A 21,368-nucleotide genomic window follows, 5' to 3' on the forward strand; every position below is an offset into this window, starting at 1 on the left:
TTACAGGTGTGTCCAAGGTCGTGACTGACTCAAGCGTCTGTGGGCTAAAGGTGAAAGACAAGCTGGAGGTATCGGAGAAGGGAGCGAAAAGAAAGATGGAAAGTGGCAGTAGTGGTTACGAAAAAGATAGTAGTAGTAGTAGTGGTAGTGACGAAGATGAAAATAACAGATATAGAAAGGCGGTTTTTAAGGAGATTCCTGTTAATGGAGAATGTTAATTCCCGTTTGACTGACAATATGAATATAAATGAGCACTTATGATAGGCAACTAAAGAAGTAATATTTATGTGAAACAATTGACTGATTTTAAATAGAGTACTTATGGTACATATAGAAATAACGAAGCAATATTTACGTAAAAAAATGAAAAGAAAGAATAAAAATTAACTTATATTAGACAGAGTAAAATATGAGACTTTGTGTCTCGCGAGATTTCGCTCAGTCTTTCAGTTCGGACATGTTCGTCACCGTTTTCCTCCCTCCTTCCGTCTTGACTACGATCCTGCCATCCTGGGTCCATACATTTTGAAGGCCGAACTGTGTGATCGCAGTGTTCAAAACTTTTAGTCTTTCGCGCGTCAGATCTTCCCTCAGGGTAAACCCACTCTTGGCGAGTTTTCTTTTCTGAGCAAACACTTCAGCTCTTTTCCGGTATGACACAAATTTAATTATTATGGGTCTGGGTTTCATCGCACCTGGTATCCTGCGCCCGACACGGTGGCTTCTGTCAATATCGGCCACGTCGATCTGCACACCAAGTTTTTCACGCACGAGGCTAATGGCCAGGTCGTCGGTGTTTTCACGATCGTTTTCAGCTATGCCGAACAAGCGCAAGCTGTTCCTTCGCTGATACTGCTCAATTTCATCGGTGGCCGCAAACAGTTTAGCTTCTAGGTCGGCGGCTTTTTTCTCTTGTGCGGCCAAGGACTTTTTAAGAGACTGGATTTCGGTGCTGTTTCGCCCGACAGACTCTTGCAGTTTGTCCATGACCGCGGCCGTCACAGAGTCCGTGATGGATTGCACTATTACGTCCAGCGTGTCTTTACTGTGCAGCGCCGCACTCACCTGGGACCGGACGAGCTCCCCGATGTCGGGAAGCGAGGCCTCACCTGCCGCCGGAGACCGGGCGCCCGCGCTGCCTGCGCCCCTGTAGCCTCGCCTGCTGCCGCTTACTCGTGCTCTTCCCATTTTTCACTCACTTATCACTTATCACTTGTGGTAATCAACGGAGAACAACACACCACGGCAAGTAACACTTGTTTAGTCGGATGTACACGTTGTGGACTGCCGCACTTCTCTGTAACACCTTCAATGAGCGGAAAAACTCGCGAGCCAAAGAAACGCGCGTCACTCAGTGGCCGCCATCTTGGTATATTCTTGTACTATCTGCCAGTTATTCCCTATTATTTGCACTGCTCGCCCAGTAAATTTCAGTTTCTGAATTAAAAGTCCACTTCGCACTGCCGTAAATAAAAAAACGCTAATACAGACTGTAGGTACTATTTGCTTTTATAGTTGTACAACAAATATAGAAACTGCCGTAACATAACCATGTATCGTGTTATTTCGTATAAACTTTCACGATATTACTTCCGTTTTCGAAGATTGCGATGGTGGCCTAGCTAATCATAATTTTCTGTCGTTGTAAAAAGTGTAGTGTTGTTCAGGAGCTGTCAAAGAGAAATAAAAAATGGTGATGTAAGTGGAACGAGACGGCATAGTATAATGTAATTATCGGAGTAGCATTATTCTATAGCAGCACAATTGTGTAATTTGTTACAACTGATACTTCTGATAATTAATTAATCGTAATATTAAGATTTTTAGCTTTGGTCAGTTTTGATGTGGGTATTACAGTTTCAAGCTGTGTATTAAGAGGGGCCTCGACATTACCTCAATCAAGCACATATACTCGTGACAGTCCCTGCTTGTTACATTAACAGCTGGAGCGAAACTACTGCCTGAGCGGTGAGAAAGCAGGTAGTCACGTAGGTCGTAAGAAAAACGTTCTTTTTTAACCCTTTTTCTACGTGATTTACGAACAATTTATTTTATTTTTTGCTTCCAAGAATTTGTGTAGTATCAGAAGACTTGGATGATCCTAAAATAAGCGCAAATACGGCTGCATCTTACGAACATAATCGTGACGAAATACATGGAACCTTGGAAAGCAATGCAACTTAACGCGCTGAAATCAATAGACTATAAACATACATATTTAAGCGTATGAAGCACGGACATGTATCTTCACGTGTAAAAGGGGTCGACTCCCCATTTGTCGCTTCCTTCTGTGTTTTCGTCATTGGCGCCCGTTGCAACAAGTACGACCTTCATCTTTATCTTATTCTATGCTGGGCAAGCGGCTACCAAATAATAGTATTTTGAAAACTTTGCACTTAAAAAGAAATATTTGAATAATTTTCAAATAATCTGTTAGTGAACAAGTTTTAAACAAAACAATGTCGTCACACGAAGGGAACAAGAAATATTAGGTGTCTTGCTCTAGAAGTGAGTGAAATACAAACTAAATAAATCAGCAGCACAAATGAATCAACTTGTCTAGTTTCTTATTTGCTTTTTGCAGTTAAAAGGTAAGTCTTGATTCCAAAATTTAAGCCTGTTGAAGAATCACACTTTGACATATAAACTGATTAATACGGTTCATCAAAACACTAAAGAAAGACGAACGTAGTGCCTTCTTCTTGTAATTGCTGCAATATATTGCGCTGTATATGGTCCCGTTTGTGGAAACCATTCTAGAAACCAATATAAACAATTATGATTCGCTTACGCTTTCTCAGGACCCCGCCGGGTTCAACAGTACCACCTGCTGGCCCCCCGGCGCGCTGCTGTCACAATGGGTAAATAAACGAGACGGACTGTTGCGACTGTAATGTTAGAGTATGATATTACAATAATGTCAAGCGTGTGTAATCCCTATTGAGTAGAGATGACTCTGTGATCAATATGTGTGTTGAATTTTAGGAACTGTCTAAATTTAAAAGACGTTCGATTTTAAATTAAGATATTACAGAATTATAGATTTTATTGGGCAAACAACTAATACAGAGTGTGCAGAAATATCAGTGCAAGAAACTCTGAAATGAATATTGCCAGACGGCACACTTGTCCAGTGAAACTGTCAGAAAAAAAGCCTGTACCTTACAAAAGGAGGGGTAGAAGATTTTATTTTTTTTAATTCGTTCATATTGTTGGAAAGGTTAGAAAACGAAGTATTGCCAACAAAATTTCTCTTGGGAAAACTTTCTGCAGTCAAAAAACTTCGAAAATTTCGGACTTTTTTCAGTTTTTTCAAAATATCTCAGTTTCATTTGCTCCTATCGCTTTGACGTCTATTTTCTTTTTTATGGAGCACACAATTCTCTACAAATTTGATTGTTACCATTTTTTTCTACTCCCAGTATCTAAGGCACTACAGCACGTCAAAAATACCATTTTTTTCAAATTTCGAGCAAAGTGGCAAATTACCTAAATTTTGAACACTGTTATTTCAGTTTCTATTTGTGTGGTATAAACATATTACTCATCATGTTATTCATTGGAATTTACCATCTCACTCTGCTGCAGGGCCAGGACAAACAGCATCATATTCAGTAACTACGAACACATTCACGTCGGATTGCGTGAAGTTTATTTGTGTAACAATATGTAATACTATTGCATGCAGGTGCCATACATTTTCTACAGTTGATTGACGTTAATGATCAGTTATAAGAAAAAGTATGTAGGAATTGTTCTTTAGCGCACAAAAGCGTATTTATTCTTTGGCCTTCGTTCCAGTGGAAGATGTAAAGTCAGGTGGACCGTGTAAATTTTTTGTCGTTGATGGAGGGTACCTTATCCACAAAGTGACTTGGACTCGAAATGTTTGCTTCAAGTCAATAGCCCAGAGCTATGCTTATTACCTGCAACGTCATTTTGGATCTGAATTTGCTATTGTATTTGATGGGTATCCATGTGAGGGAGACAAATGTAGCACAAAGAGTGCTGAGAGGATTCGTAGGTCCGAAAAAAATTATTCGGTTGACGTTGTGGTTGAATCAGAGATGGTGAACCAAGTACCTCAGGACAAGTTCTTGTACAACGAACGAAACAAGATGCGTTTGATCACACTTCTTAAAAAGGAATTTCTGGAGTGTAGCATTGAATTGCTCCAGGCACAAGAAGATGCTGACGTTATGATTATAACATCTGCCATTTCAAGAACCAAAGATTTTGGAAGTGTTGTCATTGTAGGAGAAGATGTTGACCTGCTTGTGCTCATGACCGGTTTGGGGCAAGGCATTAAAAACTTATTTTTCTTAAAGCCAGGAAGAAGAAATGCAAAAGACAAGTGGTTTTCCACTGCAGCTTACAAGTTTGACAGTGAATATATTCTGTTCACTTACGCCTTTAGCGGATGTGATACAATATCCGCTTTTTTTGGCCAAGGAAAAATTAAGTGCTGCAATATTGTTGCGAAAAATGAACACCTATCCTCAGCCCTTTGCACGTTCAATAAACCACATGCTACCCGTGTAGAAATAATAACAGCAGGAGAACAGGTTACTATCGCATTGTATAGTGGAGGTGTCAGCAGTTCCCACACACTAGACCATTTGTGGTACCAGCTATTCGCCAAGTATGCCACAAAAAGCAAACTGAATCTTGCACGGTTGCCACCTACACAAGATGCTGCTCAACATCATTTGTTGCGGACTTACCAACAAGTCCAAAGTTGGATGGGAAACTGGAAACCTCCTGAAAAATGGGGCTAGAATCACAGTGACCACGGTCCAATACAAGTTATAATGAGCCAAGATCCAGCACCTGAAGCACTTCTTCACATTGTTTCATGCTCATGCAAGCTGAACTGTGGCGGAGCGTGCTCCTGCAGAAAAGCGGGTTTGAAATGTTCTTCAATTTGTAAGAAATGTATTGGGGTCAACTGTGAAAACGTGCCAAAATTTTTATATGAAGAAGATGTTATGGAGGATGTTGAGGAAACCACTGACGAAATCAACGAACTTGCTGAGGCTGACTCGCTGTTTAAAGAAGAGTTCAATCTGGGATCAACTCTATGTACAGACCCTGAATCCGTAACTCATGGTATTTCTGGTGACACTGAGGAACCTGGCCCATCAAAACGTTAGAAGTGATGCTCATATTTGTGGTGGTGGTGATGGTGGTTAGTGTTTAACGTCCCGTCGACAACGAGGTCATTAGAGACGGAGTGCATGCTCGGGTGAGGGAAGGATTGGGAAGGAAATCGGCCGTGCCCATCCAAAGGAACCATCCCGCCATTTGCCTGAAACGATTTAGGGAAATCACGGAAAACCTAAATTAGGATGGCCGGAGACGGGATTGAACCGTCGTCCTCCCGAATGCGAGTCCAGTGTGCTAACCATTGCGCCACCTCGCTCGGTGCTCATATCTGTCTCAAGTGCACTAAAGTGCGATATTAAAAGTATTGCACACCCAGAACTGTCAACATTTTTTAGTAACTGATAATGCATTTTAATTGTAATAAAGCTACTTATTTTTAATGTCAACTGTGTGGCTTTTATACACAAGAATAATTACCTACCTAATTAGGTTGCCTATTGCAGCTAATAATAGTTCAGTTTCCTGAGACAAATTATTTTGTGTGCGTGTGTGTGTGTGTGTGTGTGTGTGCGTGTGTGTGTGTGTGTGTGTGTATGTGTATGTCTGTTAATGATGTAATTTTATATTTATAGTTTTACAAATACCAGGGCAGAGGTGCCCCATAATGAACTTGAGGTAGTGATGTAAGAATCACAATAGTTGGGTGCCCAGCAATCCTCATGTTGCATACAGAGAAATTGAATACCTGAAAGTGAGGTGGTAAATTCCAACATATAACATGATGTATAATGTATTTATACTACACAAACAGAAACAGAAAAAATAGTGTTCAAATATAAGGTATCTTGCCACTATGCTCAAAATTTTTTTAGGCGCTTTAGTGCCTTAGATATTGGGAGTAGAAAAAAGGGTAAGAATCAAATTTGTAGAGAATTTTGTGCTCTTTAAAAAAGAAAATAGACGTTAAAGCGATAGGAGCAAATGAAACTGAGATATTTTGAAAAAACTGAAAAAAGGCCGAAATTTTCCAGGTTTTTTGACTGCAGAATGTTTTCCCAAGCGAAATTTTGTTGGCAAAACTCAGTTTTCTAATCTTTCCAAGCATATGAACGAGTTGAGAAAATAAACTCTTCTACCCCACCTTTTGCAAGGTATATCTGCAATCTGACTGGACTATACGACCGACGAGCAATGTTTTATTATTCACGCACTTCTAACATGTTACATGTATTGTGAATGATTAAAGAATTTGGTGTTGAAATAAGATGCGTTGCTCCAGATATGAAACACAAAATCTGGTTCTATAGTAAAATTCATCGTTGATGTACAAACAGTCACACCATACCGCAATTCAAGAGTAGCCACCACCAGCATCTCATTTTCCATGATTAGAAGTGCTATACTGCCTTCATATAAATGTCTGGACGCACCTGTATGTCAGTACATGATTCTATCACACAGAAATGATGCAAAGTAGTAGGCTTACTTTGTTTCCATGCATGACACGCTATATTGACACTAGATTCACAGAACTTCGGTAGATGAATTATGCTTACCGGCAGCATTTTTAAAACTGAAAACTGTTACGCACTGCACCGGAAAGAACATTACGTTGAATTCATTAGCCGGTGATAAATAAGAGCAACGCGTTCTAATATTACTTGAACATCTTCGAGTGTGTAGAACTTTTAACTCTGAATTACAATTAATGATTTCTGCGTCTTATGAACGAGTTGTTACTAAATTCTCATTATTGACAACAATAATTGCTCAAGACGAAAACAAATATGAATCACACTCGGATGTACGTAACACTAGTTGGTTAGATTTTCGATCTAGCGTGAAGCGCCTCAGTGTAGGGACAACTTATTTTAAGAAGAAATACTTAGTTGCATTAAAAACGGATTTAATTTTCGCAGTCAGTAAGCTTAGAGACCCATGTTCACTGACTTCCAAATAAATAGCGTGGACTTCAACAGTGGTGGTGTAGAAGAAAGAAAAGAGGGAAGGAATTCATTATATCAGCTGCATCAGGAGTTTATGTGGAGTCAGCAGCTATGAGTGAAAATGTGTGCCGGACCGGGATTTGAACGCAAGATCTCCTGCTTACTAGGCAGTTAAGTCCACCACAGCGCCACCTGGACACAGTTTTCGTCGCAGTTGCGCTGACTATTTCGGTGCGCCCCTCGGCCGACTCATATTTCCATCTAGTGCCACCTATCTGCTTTCCCTGTCCATGTCTCCCTTGTTTGCTACTTTGATATTCCTGCAGGAGGTCGAACGTCATTGCGCATTCGCACTGAAAGTGGTGGATTCATAGCCCATCAAGGAAAATTATCAGTGTAATAAGACAAACAAATTGTGCTTGTACTTGCAGACTACTACACTGGTGACAAGTGTACTAAAATTCTCAGTGCATCAATATAATCGACAACGTGGGTGCAGAACTCTGAAACAGTGGCTCCAACAACAGAAGAAACAATGATTTCTTATTCAGCAGTTACTGGACCGATAGAAACAGCAGATGGCCTTACTGAAGCTACATACAACTGCTGCGTTGTCTCTCAGGACTGAGATGTCTTTGGCAGATCCACCGCTTCCCTCCTTTCTGAATGGCGTTGACGATTGGGAAACGTACTTACGACGATCTACCTTCAGTTCACATCCTGCAACGTAAGAGATTCAGATGGTAAGGATCATTTTTTCTGTCATGTTCTTTGCATAGTGTGTTGGGTTTGCTCCGTAAATTGTCCCTCACGAAACATCCTGAAACTTTATCTAATGTTGAACTTCGTAATCTGATGTCGGATCATTATGAGTGTCAATGACATGTGGTATTTGCTGAATTTAAATTTTACCGGCGTTATAAACTACCATCGGACACCTACAACGACTGAATCACTGACCTTCGACATCTTAGTCGTCGTTGTGCATTTGTATGCTGCGAAGAACCGTGTTGAGTATCGTATGCCGTCTCCTAGATTCAGGACTTGCTTCCCCATTATTCGCTTGACAAGGAAGTCCGCTTCCAAGCTTTACGGCGATCTCAGACAAAGTCCTTAAAATTGTTCAGGCTTTCGAACTCACACGGGAAACCGACAGCCAGTGGGAGGTTCAGTCCGGTTCATCTGCCATCACCACATCTGAAGTAACAAAACCCAAGAAAATGATTCCTGAAAATATACCCTTATATATCGAACATTGCAGAACGTACTTGCGTTGCATTAATAAAAACGTACCGGATTCTGTTCCAAACGCGGAGAGGAAAACAAATATTTGCTCATAGCAGGTGCCAACCCTACTTCTTCTCACTTCCTAACTCCGCCTCTAACCTCAGACCACGGTGAACACATCCAACATAGAATAATGCTATCATTGATCTTAGGATCACCCGAAGGATTCCTGCCGATGTTTTGGTAACTGGAATTTTATTATAACAAATCTTACCAAAAATGACGTGTTTGTGATAAATTTTCAGTGTGCTGTTGCCTTAAAAGATACAAATTATAATACGACAACGGCGAAATACGACGAAATTCAATATGGCGACTCCCGAGTTCAGCGCAACCCGGAAGAGTCACTAACTTCTTCCATTGTTTCTCCTTTCATATTACGGGAAGTGGCACTGCAGCGCTGTCGGGATGGAAAAAAGGAAGTGAGGTTCAGTGTGAGATGGCAGCTTTACAGACGAGGACAGAGACAGATATGACTCAACGTATGAAGTGTTCTCCATCCTTTGTGGGCAATACTGGCAACACCTCAGCCATAACTCAGCAATTACTTGCAGCATTGTCTGAGCATACCGCAATATCTCTGTGTATTGCAGCCACTGTTGAGGATAACCCTAGTGCTATCACAAATTGCCATAAAATGTGGCCACTGTAAACACACTTTCAGTGCAAGTAATACGTAACTTTATTGTACCATTATTTACCCTTTAATGACTAATCACTAGTCGCTATAGATATAGTGGCTTAGAGAGAACTGAAAGCCTTTAAACATCACTGACATGGTTCAGTTTTCATTTGATCTCATAATTTTACGTGTGCCCGATAGTCGCTAGGCCTGATAACAAACCATATTGTGGAGCAGCTTCCACTGCCAACTTGTCTTTGTATATAAAAATAATGTCCATCTTGATTCATTATTTCTTGAATTCTATTGTCTCGACCCAAAAGTTAATTTTACTTCATTGATACTCTTTCAGTCACGTACAGACATTCCTGTTGTCTTGGATAAAAGGTTCTTGGTAAACTTGCTGTATACAATTCAGATAAAATCGCAAGCTTTCTATGACTACCTGAATCATTGTCGTCAGCAGCTATGCCTGATTTGTCGGGAATCTGGCGACAGTTCTACTTTTACGCCAAAAGATGGCATATGATTGGCTGGATTACACCGTACTGACATCACGGAAATGGTGCGTCCCAAGATTGCGTCCTTTGTGCCCATTGATTATGTCTGCGCACTTTATCCAACGTCGCTTGCAGCGCCATCACGCCCATCGAAATCTGAGCTACAAAAAGTCTCCCTCTACTCTTCCATGCGTTGCTAAGTGTATTACCGGTGTCTCTGTCCAAATCTCTATCACAGAGTCTAATTTCCATCTTTCCTCCAATCACAGCATCCCAATAGTTCGAAGCGTGGGCCAAAATTAGCGTATGTCAGACATAACCCGTTTATTCAACAGATTGTGCGCTGCCACCGCTAATCTTTTTTAATTCTTGTACTTCAGGTAATGCTGGTTTACAACACAGCGATCGACAACAATCCATACAGACTGACCCATGTAACTGCTGCCACACAGACAAGGGATTTTATAAATCCCTGGCACTCTTAGGCCGGTATTATCTTCAACAGGTTGTAACATTTCCTTGACTTTCCTGGGTGGGCGAAGCATTGGTCTGATTATTTGCCTGTTTAAGACTATCTTACTAGTCGTTGCGCTGTAGATTGGAAACCGCTGTATGTAAAGTCCTGCTAACTTTGTTGAACCAATCACGTTTTGGTTTCCGCGACATAGCGGTCTGAATACCCATTCCTTCTGATCACAATAGTCTGATGATTCAGCCCAGACATGAGGTTCCGCTTGTTCGAAATAGTCCTGTCTCGACGAAGTAGGGTGTTCAGCATAGCTTGGTGAAAGCCGCACAATTGAGATATAGGTTTGTGTGCATCGGCTTTTGGCATACAGATTGGCCAAGACGTCCATCTCCTTTCCGCTCAACCAACACGTCTAAGAAAGGCAATTGTCTATCCGTCTCTACCTCCACCGTGAAACACTGTCACCATGACGTAGTCCAGCCAATCATATGCCGTCCTGTCGGCATAGAAATGGGAACCCCGCCTGTTTCACAACAGTCAAACACAGCCTCTGACAAAAACGACGAAGGTTGTCATTTAAAGCTTTAGGTTTTATTCAGATGTGATGTGGCATGTTTACCGAGAGCATTTTATTCAAAGACTCTATCGTAAAAGACATCGTTGTCCTATTCTTGTTGTCTTGTCTCATGCCGTACAACATGCACTGCCATCTCTCTGAGAGGAGCAGTTACAGAACTCTGTCTTCCCACAGCCTCGTTGATACTCCACAACGTGTGTATTGGTGTCGGATGTTCACAAGTACGTACGCTACTCGAAAACCCCCAAACTTCTTGCAGCTTTTCGTAATTTCACCCTACACACTTTTCAGTTCTGTAGTGACTGCCATAATATAATGAACATATCTTACCATCATAGTTCCAGCATCCATAACGAGCACCTTGTCAGAGTCCATAATGGTATTCAGCCTGTGAGCTATGGTCAGCACTGTACAGTCTTTGAATTTTCGCCGAATTGTTGCCTGAATCAGTGCGTCTGTCCTGAAACATTATAGTTAACATTACTTGTTTTCTGAAAACATGTTATACAGAAATATAAAGTCCACATGATGGTATTTCGAGACACATTTACGTTCTATATTTACCTGATATTTATGTCCAAAGGAATTTAAATGTTTCACTATAATTAAAGAAATATTTTTGTAGTGTGGCACGTGTTTCAGTTGCCAGCTTAAGATTTTAACACACTAAACCCTCGCTAATCTGACCCTCAGTAGTACGGCCTTTCAGTAATGCAGTCTCTGGTCGCTCAAGCAGAAATGATGCACACAGCGATTGACTATCGCCCGCAACAATGTTGCTAGTTAATTACAATATTAAACAACGGTACACATATTTGAAATTGTGACTTTCTGTAAGTTCAGTATCATGGCTTCTAAAAGGAAAGACGTTAAGCTAGATATCAGCAGAAACTCGAAATTTTAAATAAGCTGAATTGAAATTCACCAAAACTGCTGGGTACAATGTTGGACGAGCAACTATTCGTGTCTTCAAAAACAAACTTGGTATTTGACAATACCCAACCCAAATAGAGAGCTAAATGAGAAAACGGAAGTTTGTATGAAAGGCAGAATGAAGAATTGTGTATAGATGTTTATAGATAGTTCGTACAATAATGCACTGAAGAAATTAAAGTCAGTGGTCCAATAATAAAATAAAAAGCAACTGAATTTTCTATACAACTTGTAACTTGTTTGCAATAAGTGTGGGTTGGCTACGAAACTGGAAAAATCGGCATACCTTGCGGCAGCTGACAAATTTCATACACTTTCAATAGTCCGACACTTCCGCCAATCCAGCACCCATATGTGGAACGAGTAGCCGGATTAGCGCGAGCGTAGTGTATTAGAGTCAAAGTATTTACTGCTGAATGTATTACTTCAAAATCTGTATGCAATATATAGGACTTCCTTTATGAAGGATATGGTTTCACGTTCAAAATGAAATACCTACTGGTGTTTAATAAACATCGCAAAAAAAAAAATGAGCAATGACACGGAACTGTGAAGTTTATTGTAGTCAAAGTCCACATAATAGCTGTGTATCTCGAACTGTTTCAACTGAACAGTCATCCCCAAAAGCTCATCACATTGGTCTCAGTCTGTGACTCAGCCATAACGCACTTTCTGACCAAAAGTATCTGGACGCATGTTAGTGAACATTAATGTAAGCTGTGCCCACCCTGCGCCTATATGATGTCTTGAACGCTACTGGGCACACTTTCAGTGAGGTTTCTGAGTGTATGTGGAGGAAGGCAGCCCAGTGTTCGTCAAAAGCCAAAACCTGAAGAGGTAGTGGAGTTACTCTGGGTTTTGTAAAGACGTTTCATTCGATTCAGGTCGGCACTCTGGGCAGGCAACTCCATCCAAAGCCTTCTAGATACAAGGCCTATGGACAGCGTCCATATCGGCACGTGACGTCGCAAACAGTTGGCCACCTTATCGTTGGTCGGTAGTCCTGTTGGCGTGTATGTTGTGCTGAGAGTGTCTGCCACGTGAAAGTGATATATATTTCATACAGTATTCACCTAGAGTTCTTCAAAGTATGGGATACAAGGGCTGCGTTCCCTATTACCAGGGAAATTATAAATCCAAAAAGGGCATGAAAGTGCACATGTTTCGACTTCTCAAATGTGTGAAGTTGAGAAATCGCTGGATTGCAGTTATTCCCAATGCATCATTCAAGGGTAAGTAAATGATGAAAAATTTGTAACGTGTTATTTGTTTCCATTGCACCATGTTTGCCAATTGTTATTAAAAGCAGTTATGTATGATGCACCAGTATCTTTTGTTTCTTAATTCTGGACCAATGCTGCGACGTTAATATGCATCTGGCTGTGAAATGTCTCTCATTAATGCAACTATTGTCACACATAATAGCTATATTAATTAGTGTTGTGCTGTTACAGATCTGTCACAAACATTTCCAACCGAAAAGTATTGTATGGACAGCAAGCTGCTTTGACGAGAAGACAGGACGGATTTTAACTGTAAATCTTGAACGACCGAGGATAAAACATGGATGTGTTCCATCGATATTTCCTGGTTGTCCTTCCTATTAATCGTCGCAACTGGCTTCCCGGGAATCGCCTGATGAAAAGCGGGTGCGTCTGGAATCAGCACAACTTCAGAAAGCGATAAGTGAGAGTGTGAAGTCTGCAGATAAACACGAAAGTGAAAACAAAATTTCAAATATATCTCAGTTAAAAGGGGGGCAGAAAGTCAACTTTTCTTCGTTCTGGACCGTCATCAGCAAAGGCAGACAGTGTAATTTTTGTTAACATTGAGAGAACAGGATCTGTACCGAGCGAGGTGGCGCAGTGGTTAGACACTGGACTCGCATTCGGGAGGACGACGGTTCAATCCCGCGTCCGGCCATCCTGATTTAGGTTTTCCGTGATTTCCCTAAATCGCTCCAGGCAAATGCCAGGATGGTTCCTTTCAAAGGGCACGGCCGACTTCCTTCCCCGTCCTTCCCTAATCCGATGAGACCGATGACCTCGCTGTCTGGTCTCCTTCCCCAAAAACAACCAACAACCAACCAACAGGATCTGTGCCTAATTTATGTTACTCTGTAGTTATTAATGAACAGTTGGAAGTTTCAGTTTTTTTATAAAGGAGTATCAGTGAATAACTACCCAGAACAGATACCAGTTTCCTATGAAAATTAATTATTTTCATGATATTGAATGCATACTGAAATCTGTTGAAAACAGTGCATCTCTAGAGAGTAAAGATAAAGAACATTTATTAGAGATAACGCAAGGTATTTTAGATAAGTTTATTGAAGAATCGGATGATAAAAGCTTTTTTCAGTTCGCTTCAGTCCGGAACCGCGCTGCTGCTACGGTCGCAGGTTCGAATCCTGCCTCGGGCAGGGATGTGTGTGGTGTCCTTAGGTTAGTTAGGTTTAAGTTGTTCTAAGTCTAGTGGACTGATGACCTCAGGTGGTAAGTCCCATAGTGCTCAGAGCCATTTGAACCATGCAGGAGCTCCAGTAGCTTTATTTAAAACCGAAAACGTCTGCTTGTTGTTGCATATTGCCGATTTTTTACTGCAAGAAAACGTAGCTCCTGAGGCAAAAGACAGAATTTAAAATTATAGTTTGTCTTCAAGCCTAGAGACGCGTATTTAAGGTAAATCGTCAAAACAATTTTACATATTCAAATATGTATAACATAGGGCAGTTTTGTTCAGTTACTTTATGTAATGATAAAAATTTCCATACGTTCATTACAAGACCATGTAGAAGAGGAAAGCACGGGAATCCATATGCAGTTTCAGCTCTAAAACACGTAAAGTTCGTATAGCTGCAGAGTGCTTAACAGCAGCGTTCTGATACAGATCCGGCCATCAGTATGTGACGTCACAAGTGTGCTCGCAGGCCTATAGTCCAGGTGGTGTTGCTCCATCACAGGAATGTTATTGTCCACAAACCATTGTAAACTGGTGAAATTCATTAGAGTTTTCGTTAACCAGGTGCCATGTCTGAATACTGTCAAGTTAACTCTAGTGGGGAGACGCACTGAGCGTCGGCTTATCTAACAAGGAACCCTTGAATCCGAGGCCGATAATTCAATCTTTAGTAAGGCTCATTTGAAAGTGTTGTGTTAACAATCATGACAGGAGAACTATTAGCTGCTAATGACTCACCATGTGCATCGGGAGGGCGACAGAAAATGAGTGTGCGAGAGGTGCAGACATCCACCTTCCATGGGGCTACACTCCACAAAATGGATGTCGTCGACATTCAAGAGATATTCAGAACAAACGATTAACTTGCACCGTGAACACCGAATGAAAAATGGCGTGCCGCACTGATCACAAGGGTTCGCACCATCAAGATGGAAGGCGAACTCTTTGTGAGACATCCAGCAGGACGTTAGCTAGGTATCTACTCCTACACAATCATATTGGTGTAAAGGGGTGATAAGAAGTGATGGAATGCGATGACATGCAACCGAATGCGAAACAATCTGTCATGGAGCTTATCGTGAAACTGGATTTCCTTTAAGCTGTAGCTGCAGATAGTGCAATAATCTGTTTTGTAGAAAAACAAACATTCAGAGGCTGAATTTGTCCACTGGTTCTAGATGGTATGAATTGCATTTCCACACTTCTGAGGAGGGATGGTTTACTCTAAAGGAGTATGATTTTTATTCGTAGACCATGAATCAAGCTGAAGCAAATTATTTTGACCAGGTATTCACCAAAAGCAGTGCTCATACCATATTTGTAGTTCTCTTACAAGCCCATTTCGCCACTCTTGCTTGCTGTGACGTAAATATTCCCTACTGCCCTAGGAAGACCACGCACACAAGAAAGTATCGTATGGGGCAGAGCTCGTCCAACTTCACGCAGCACAATAAATAACTTTCCAGCCAATTTACAGTCCAGATTAACAGTCGGCATAATTGCAGACGAATGCCTTAAGGCATTGACGTTAGTTGATCGTGATACAGCTTTTTAGGTACCGGTACCTCTAATTTCCAAGGTTCCTTTCATGTGCATTTTCTTTACAAATCGGATTTGCTCGGAGTTGAAAACAGTCCTTACTTATTGATGACATTATCTGCAAGTTTTGGGGCCCATTCCGCAGTTTGCATCGTCAGGTTGACGCTTTGTTTGAAATTTCGTTATCTATGTCTTCCAATTCTGTAGCACTGTTTGAAGATACGCAACAATCCACTCCTTCCTCTGAAATGACTGTAATCTATGTTCAGGTGTAATTTGATGTGCATAACGTAGTAGGTCATTGTCATGCACTGTAACGTTGTTGCTTTGATTTGCTATGAAAGCGGTACTGATAGACAATAAAAGCGGGTTAAAAGCTGTGAGTTGTCTGGGGAAGTTAACCTTGCATTACTGAGCAACTGTTTCACCAGGTATCCAGTCTAGCTTACCAAATTCCCAACCAGACTAACATTAATTATAATCTTTTAATAGTCATACGACCACCGGTGATATATATATAATAGAATTTAAGCAAAAAGAAATAAATCAGTTTATATTTGGAAATTTATTTTAACATTGATCATTGAAATTTCAGCATATTAAACTTGAGTTATAACTAAGCTGCTGCCTTATTTAGGATTGTGGAAAACGTGAGTTTGTAATCTTACGGAACACATCAAATATGAAGCCAAGATTGGGAGACTGCATACAACACTGCATTCATAAAATAACACATGAAGAACGTTGAAACATATGCAAGAGGAAATCAACCACAACCAACCGATTCAATTTTCACCCAAAGAAGTTACGTTCGTAGCACAATCCTGTCCGTCATGTAATTACCACTAAATTCATACTAATTCTCTGTGAAATCTTCCCAAAAAGAATAGCTGAGGGCTACTTTGATGATTACACCACATGCTTCACGTGGTCAACTTGGTTTACACAAAGAGTGTAACTCCATAATAATTTTGATAATTAAATTAAATTACATCGAAAAGCAATTTACAAAAGAAAAACCTCGAACTGGTTACTATCGTCTTACTATTAACCTGATGGGTCAAACAATTGTATAAGCACGTGGTACTGGCCTCACAAAGTACACCCCACGTAGGTTGAACCTAAAGAAAAGTTGCTATATTGAAAAATATTGTCAAGACAAGACGTTATAATCTCACGCACATTCGCATTTAAGATTAATGATCTTAGTTAGAGTTACTGATAAACACGTGGTTCCACTTTACTCACAAACTAGTGACAAAGCAACTACCGGAAGATATTCTGAACTTCACACGCGAATTACACTGCGTTGCAATTTAAAATAACATTAGATATTTTAGAGCTAAACCTGAAATAAAGGTGATTAAATTTTCAATTAGGTTGAACTTAAGAAATCCATTGTCCTACGGACTTAGCAGACACGCGCTTAGCCGGAGATCTTACCACTTCAGACGCTCGCCACCGACAGACTGACCATAAATGTAGATGTAGAATATCAGACCAGCTGTGTGGCTGGATTGAAGAGTTTTTAGCAAACAGAACACAGCGTGTTGTTCTCAATGGAGAGGCGTCTACAGACGTTAAAGTAACCTCTGGCGTGCCACAGGGGAGTGTTATGGGACCATTGCTTTTCACAATATCTATAAATGACCTAGTAGATAGTGTCGGAAGTTCCATGCGGCTTTTCGCGGATGATACTGTAGTATACAGAGAAGTTGCAGCATTAGAAAATTGCAGCGAATTGCAGGAAGATTTGCAGCGGATAGGCACTTGGTGCAGGGAGTGGCAACTGACCCTTAACATAGACAAATGTAATGTATTGCGAATACATAGAAAGAAGGATCCGTTATTGTATGATTATATGATAGCGGAACAAACGCTGGTAGCAGTTACTTCTGTAAAATATCTGGGAGTATGCGTGCGGAACGATTTGAAGTGGAATGTTCATATAAAATTAATTGTTGGTAAGGCGGGTACCAGGTTGAGATTCATTGGGAGAGTCCTTAGAAAATGTAGTCCATCTACAAAGGAGGTGGCTTACAAAACACTCGTTCGACCTATACTTGAGTATTGCTCATCAGTGTGGGATCCGTACCAGGTCGGGTTGACAGAGGAGATAGAGAAGATCCAAAGAAGAGCGGCGCATTTCGTCACAGGGTTATTAGGTAAGCGTGATAGCGTTACGGAGATGTTTAGCAAACTCAAGTGGCAGACTCTGCAAGAGAGGCGCTCCGCATCGAGGTGAAGCTTGCTGTCCAGTTTTCGAGAGGGTGCGTTTCTGGATGAGGTATCGAATATATTACTTCCCCCTACTTATACCTCCCGAGGAGATCACGAATGTAAAATTAGAGAGATTCGAGCGCTCGCGGAGGCTTTCCGGAAGTCGTTCTTCCCGCGAACCATACACGGCTGGAACAGGAAAGGGAGGTAATGACAGTGGCACGTAAAGTGCCCTCCGCCACACACCGTTGGGTGGCTTGCGGAGTATAAATGTAGATGTAGATGTAGATGTCCCTGCCTGAGGGTGGCTCACAAATACAAACGGAAGTGGCCAGAGGGGCAGCTTCCTATACCAACATGACAAGGGACGGACAGGACCATACTAAGGATAGAAACCTCTTTGCTTTTAGAAGGCGTAACTACCTGTTCTGACGTTGGTCCTACTGTTCTCTAACAGACAGACTTGTCTGCTACCCTCAAGCATGCAACTAGAAATACATTTGCTCATTCATCCTCTCACACAGAAGGGAAGGGGGACGACAGTATCTAATCATATACAGTATGTAAAAGAAAGCGGATGTAGGTTCCGTATGAGACTGTGTGACATGAATTACATATAAACTGTGTTTTAAAGTGTAGTAGTGTGACAGATCGTTCTTGTTTATGTGTAAAAGTAACACGTTTCACTGCTCAGTCTCCGCCCAGATAGTCAGAAACACCACAGTAAATTTAGAAGAGGAATTTATACCGTAAATGACAACAGATTTAAGAAATTAATATGAAAGGAATCCAACAGAGACCTTTCAGCACATTATGTAAATTGTATCAAGCATCCTTGAAATGTGCAAACATCAGTTTTTGCAACCACTGAGCCTCGTCCTCCTTTGAATATACGTAGTTTTTCTTATACACTACACGTTCGTATTGTGCGAACCTATTCAGAATCTGTTTATAATTTTTTTTACTAAGGTGCAGATGATATTCTATGTACATAATTATGTTTAGTACCCGCTTCTTGTATAGCAATTGCCCTTTAGTACGTTTCACTGGAGATGGGATTTCTGTCTCCCTGTCCAGCACGGGTAATGAACTACCCGTTTCAGTACAATTTTTCACTTCTTAATCGTATCGTCATCGTTATACTCCTCATGTACACTGCCCACACAGTCGAGCGTGTACCACACCATACGCTCCACTGACTCATCTTGCAGAAACGCTGATATTTCATCTGCCACTTCTTTTTCAGTCTGTGAAATTTCTTGGGTTTCTTTCTGACGAAATGTCAATTTCGGCAACTGTTGTAGATATAATGCAAAGCTTGCTTTGCGTATCGTTGCCATTTCTCTGCTTTGTATCACAACACGGTTAGTAGTGTAGAACTGTCGTGAGTTAGTGGTTGACTAAGTATTTCAACTACGCTCCGTAGCCTCACGCTTAGCTTACCACTGGATACCTCCACTCACGCCCCCTGTTGCATTAGCAGCCAGTATTATGGTTGCATGATAGACAAAATGCGGGACGTCCAATGCCGTAACGACCATTGGCGTTTTGCGACCTCGCACTCAAGCGGTTCCTTGTGAGAGGTGAGCACAAAATTATGATGATAATCAATAGGAATAATTAAGAAAACAAGAACATCGTTAGTAAATGGTCTCAGGGTCACTTTGAGAGAACAGCCTGGGCAGACATTGCATGTGTGGATTATTCAAGAATCGTCGAGTTTGCCGAAGTCATAAGTTAGCTGTCAGTGATTGCGGCAAGTGGATTTCAACGACAGACAGGCTACAGATGGCGGACGTTGATCTTGAGTGGCGGGCGTTTGAAGCAGCAACTTTGTAAGTAGGCTGTTTAGGTTTTTTTATTGGTAACGCCACATGGCTGTACTGTGTGCAGGGCCCTCTCGGCAAAGTGAATTTGTAGATGTTAGACATCCAAACCCCAATAACGACGCGCGACAACAAAGAGACAATAGACAATGACTCGCACTGCAGGCAGCCACATGTGCCGGCCGGCTCTGGGAAAAATAACATAGAAGCAAACCTTGAGAAAAATTGCAGTATTCTTTACCGCTGTCTACTACATGATGATTGCATTGAAGCTGGAGCTCTGCATAGTAGGAAGAGTAAAGGCTTTCACCACATTTCACACGTAAAACCGTTTATTGAAAGATAATCTGCTTTTTAACTTTGCCATATAACTTTTCACTCCATGCTACTAGTACAATTTGTCACACTGAGAAACTGTTAACATGCAACAATGCTTTGAAGTTAACTATCTAGTCTAGAACCTAGGGAATATTTTTAAACAGAAATTACGCATGTATTGTTATAGTGAACAGACGACACAGTGTTGTTATTTGTACATCCTTGCTTGTTAGTTGCACGATTACGTAACGACTATAAGGCTCACATACTTAGAACATATACCGGCACTGCTAATGAGATTTTAATGCAACATTTTGGTTTACTTGAAAATATATTCTTTGTTTGAAGTACTTTCTGTGAGATTAAAGATGACTTAGTATTTGGTTTCTTTGACAGCTACACAATTATATCACAACACTACTAATATGTGATACAATTTACATTGTTGCTTTTGCGGTGTATCTGTTTTACATCTGCACAGTTTTTCTGAATTCTTCTGGAAAGTAAAACATGTTTAGTAGTAACTTTGTGGTATAGCTACAATAAGACAGCCTTTTTTGTAGCACAACAATACGTTACAGTGTAGTACTTTCTTGATCACAGTACTGTACGTAACAACTACGATATCTATACACATAGCATTTCCCATTTGTTTATTACAAGGTAAGTACATTGACTTCTACAGAACTTTGCTTACAGAGGACGATAACTACGACACTTCCACAGAGATTATCTTACAACAAGACGCACAGATTAGCGCTACAATGCACGTATTTGAGTGATTAATTTTGTACTTAAAACATTTATTTTTAAAGATTTTTGAATTGCAATGATACAAAGGTTTTCCGTGATACATCTCATTCCATTGCTGTAATCTGTAACACCTGAGGGTATAATTACATTAATCCTCAGGGGGGTACACGCTTACTTTGTGTACCATGTGTTTGGCAAGCACAAGGAGCCCTAGCTAATATGGTATTTGCTTATACAACTTTACACATCGGTACCATATTTCTGTAACACAGAATTACACAGCTATCTGATCATTTAACTGAGAGAAACAAACTTTTTTTTACTATGTCAGTGACACGTTTACGCAATTACACAGTTGGATAACTTCATACTTATGAATTTGTCTGTACTTTGTGAACTGTTCATATTTTTTCGGAACCATTTTGATACTATGAGAGCTTAGAATGATGTATTTGGTAAGGGATCATGATTTTTGAAGTACGTTTGAGGTAGATGACTTTATTGAAGGTCAGGAAATTTTTGAAAGAAGCTGTGACGATTCTGAGATGTGATTGATCTGTTATGATGTTATTATTGCGATGACGATGTGTATATTGCTGTTGAGGTATGTTTATGGTCAATAAGCTGAGAATCGTACTTTAAGAGTTATGAAATGTGTGTACATCCGTGAATGTATCACAATGTCGCCAAAAATTTTTTGGACTCTGTTATATTGATAGGATTTTGTTTCTACACATTTGTAACGCAAATTCTCGACCTGGGAAATTTTTATATGAGACTGCCACTGCTGTCATAAATATTTCGGTAAGAAA

General features: G+C 40.6%; 1 protein-coding gene across 1 annotated transcript in view; it reads right to left on the minus strand.

Moving 5' to 3' along the window:
- Positions 1 to 21,368, minus strand: part of LOC126456357 (ATP-binding cassette sub-family C member 4-like) — a 246,976-nt gene that overhangs the window by 13,272 nt on the left and 212,336 nt on the right. The window contains exon 20 of the mRNA XM_050092111.1: positions 10,838 to 10,967. Coding sequence (XP_049948068.1) covers positions 10,838 to 10,967 — 130 coding nt within the window. The remainder of the gene's footprint in view (positions 1 to 10,837; positions 10,968 to 21,368) is intronic.

Source organism: Schistocerca serialis, chromosome 2 (genome assembly GCF_023864345.2).
Source record: "Schistocerca serialis cubense isolate TAMUIC-IGC-003099 chromosome 2, iqSchSeri2.2, whole genome shotgun sequence".
Lineage (NCBI taxonomy): Eukaryota > Metazoa > Arthropoda > Insecta > Orthoptera > Acrididae > Schistocerca > Schistocerca serialis.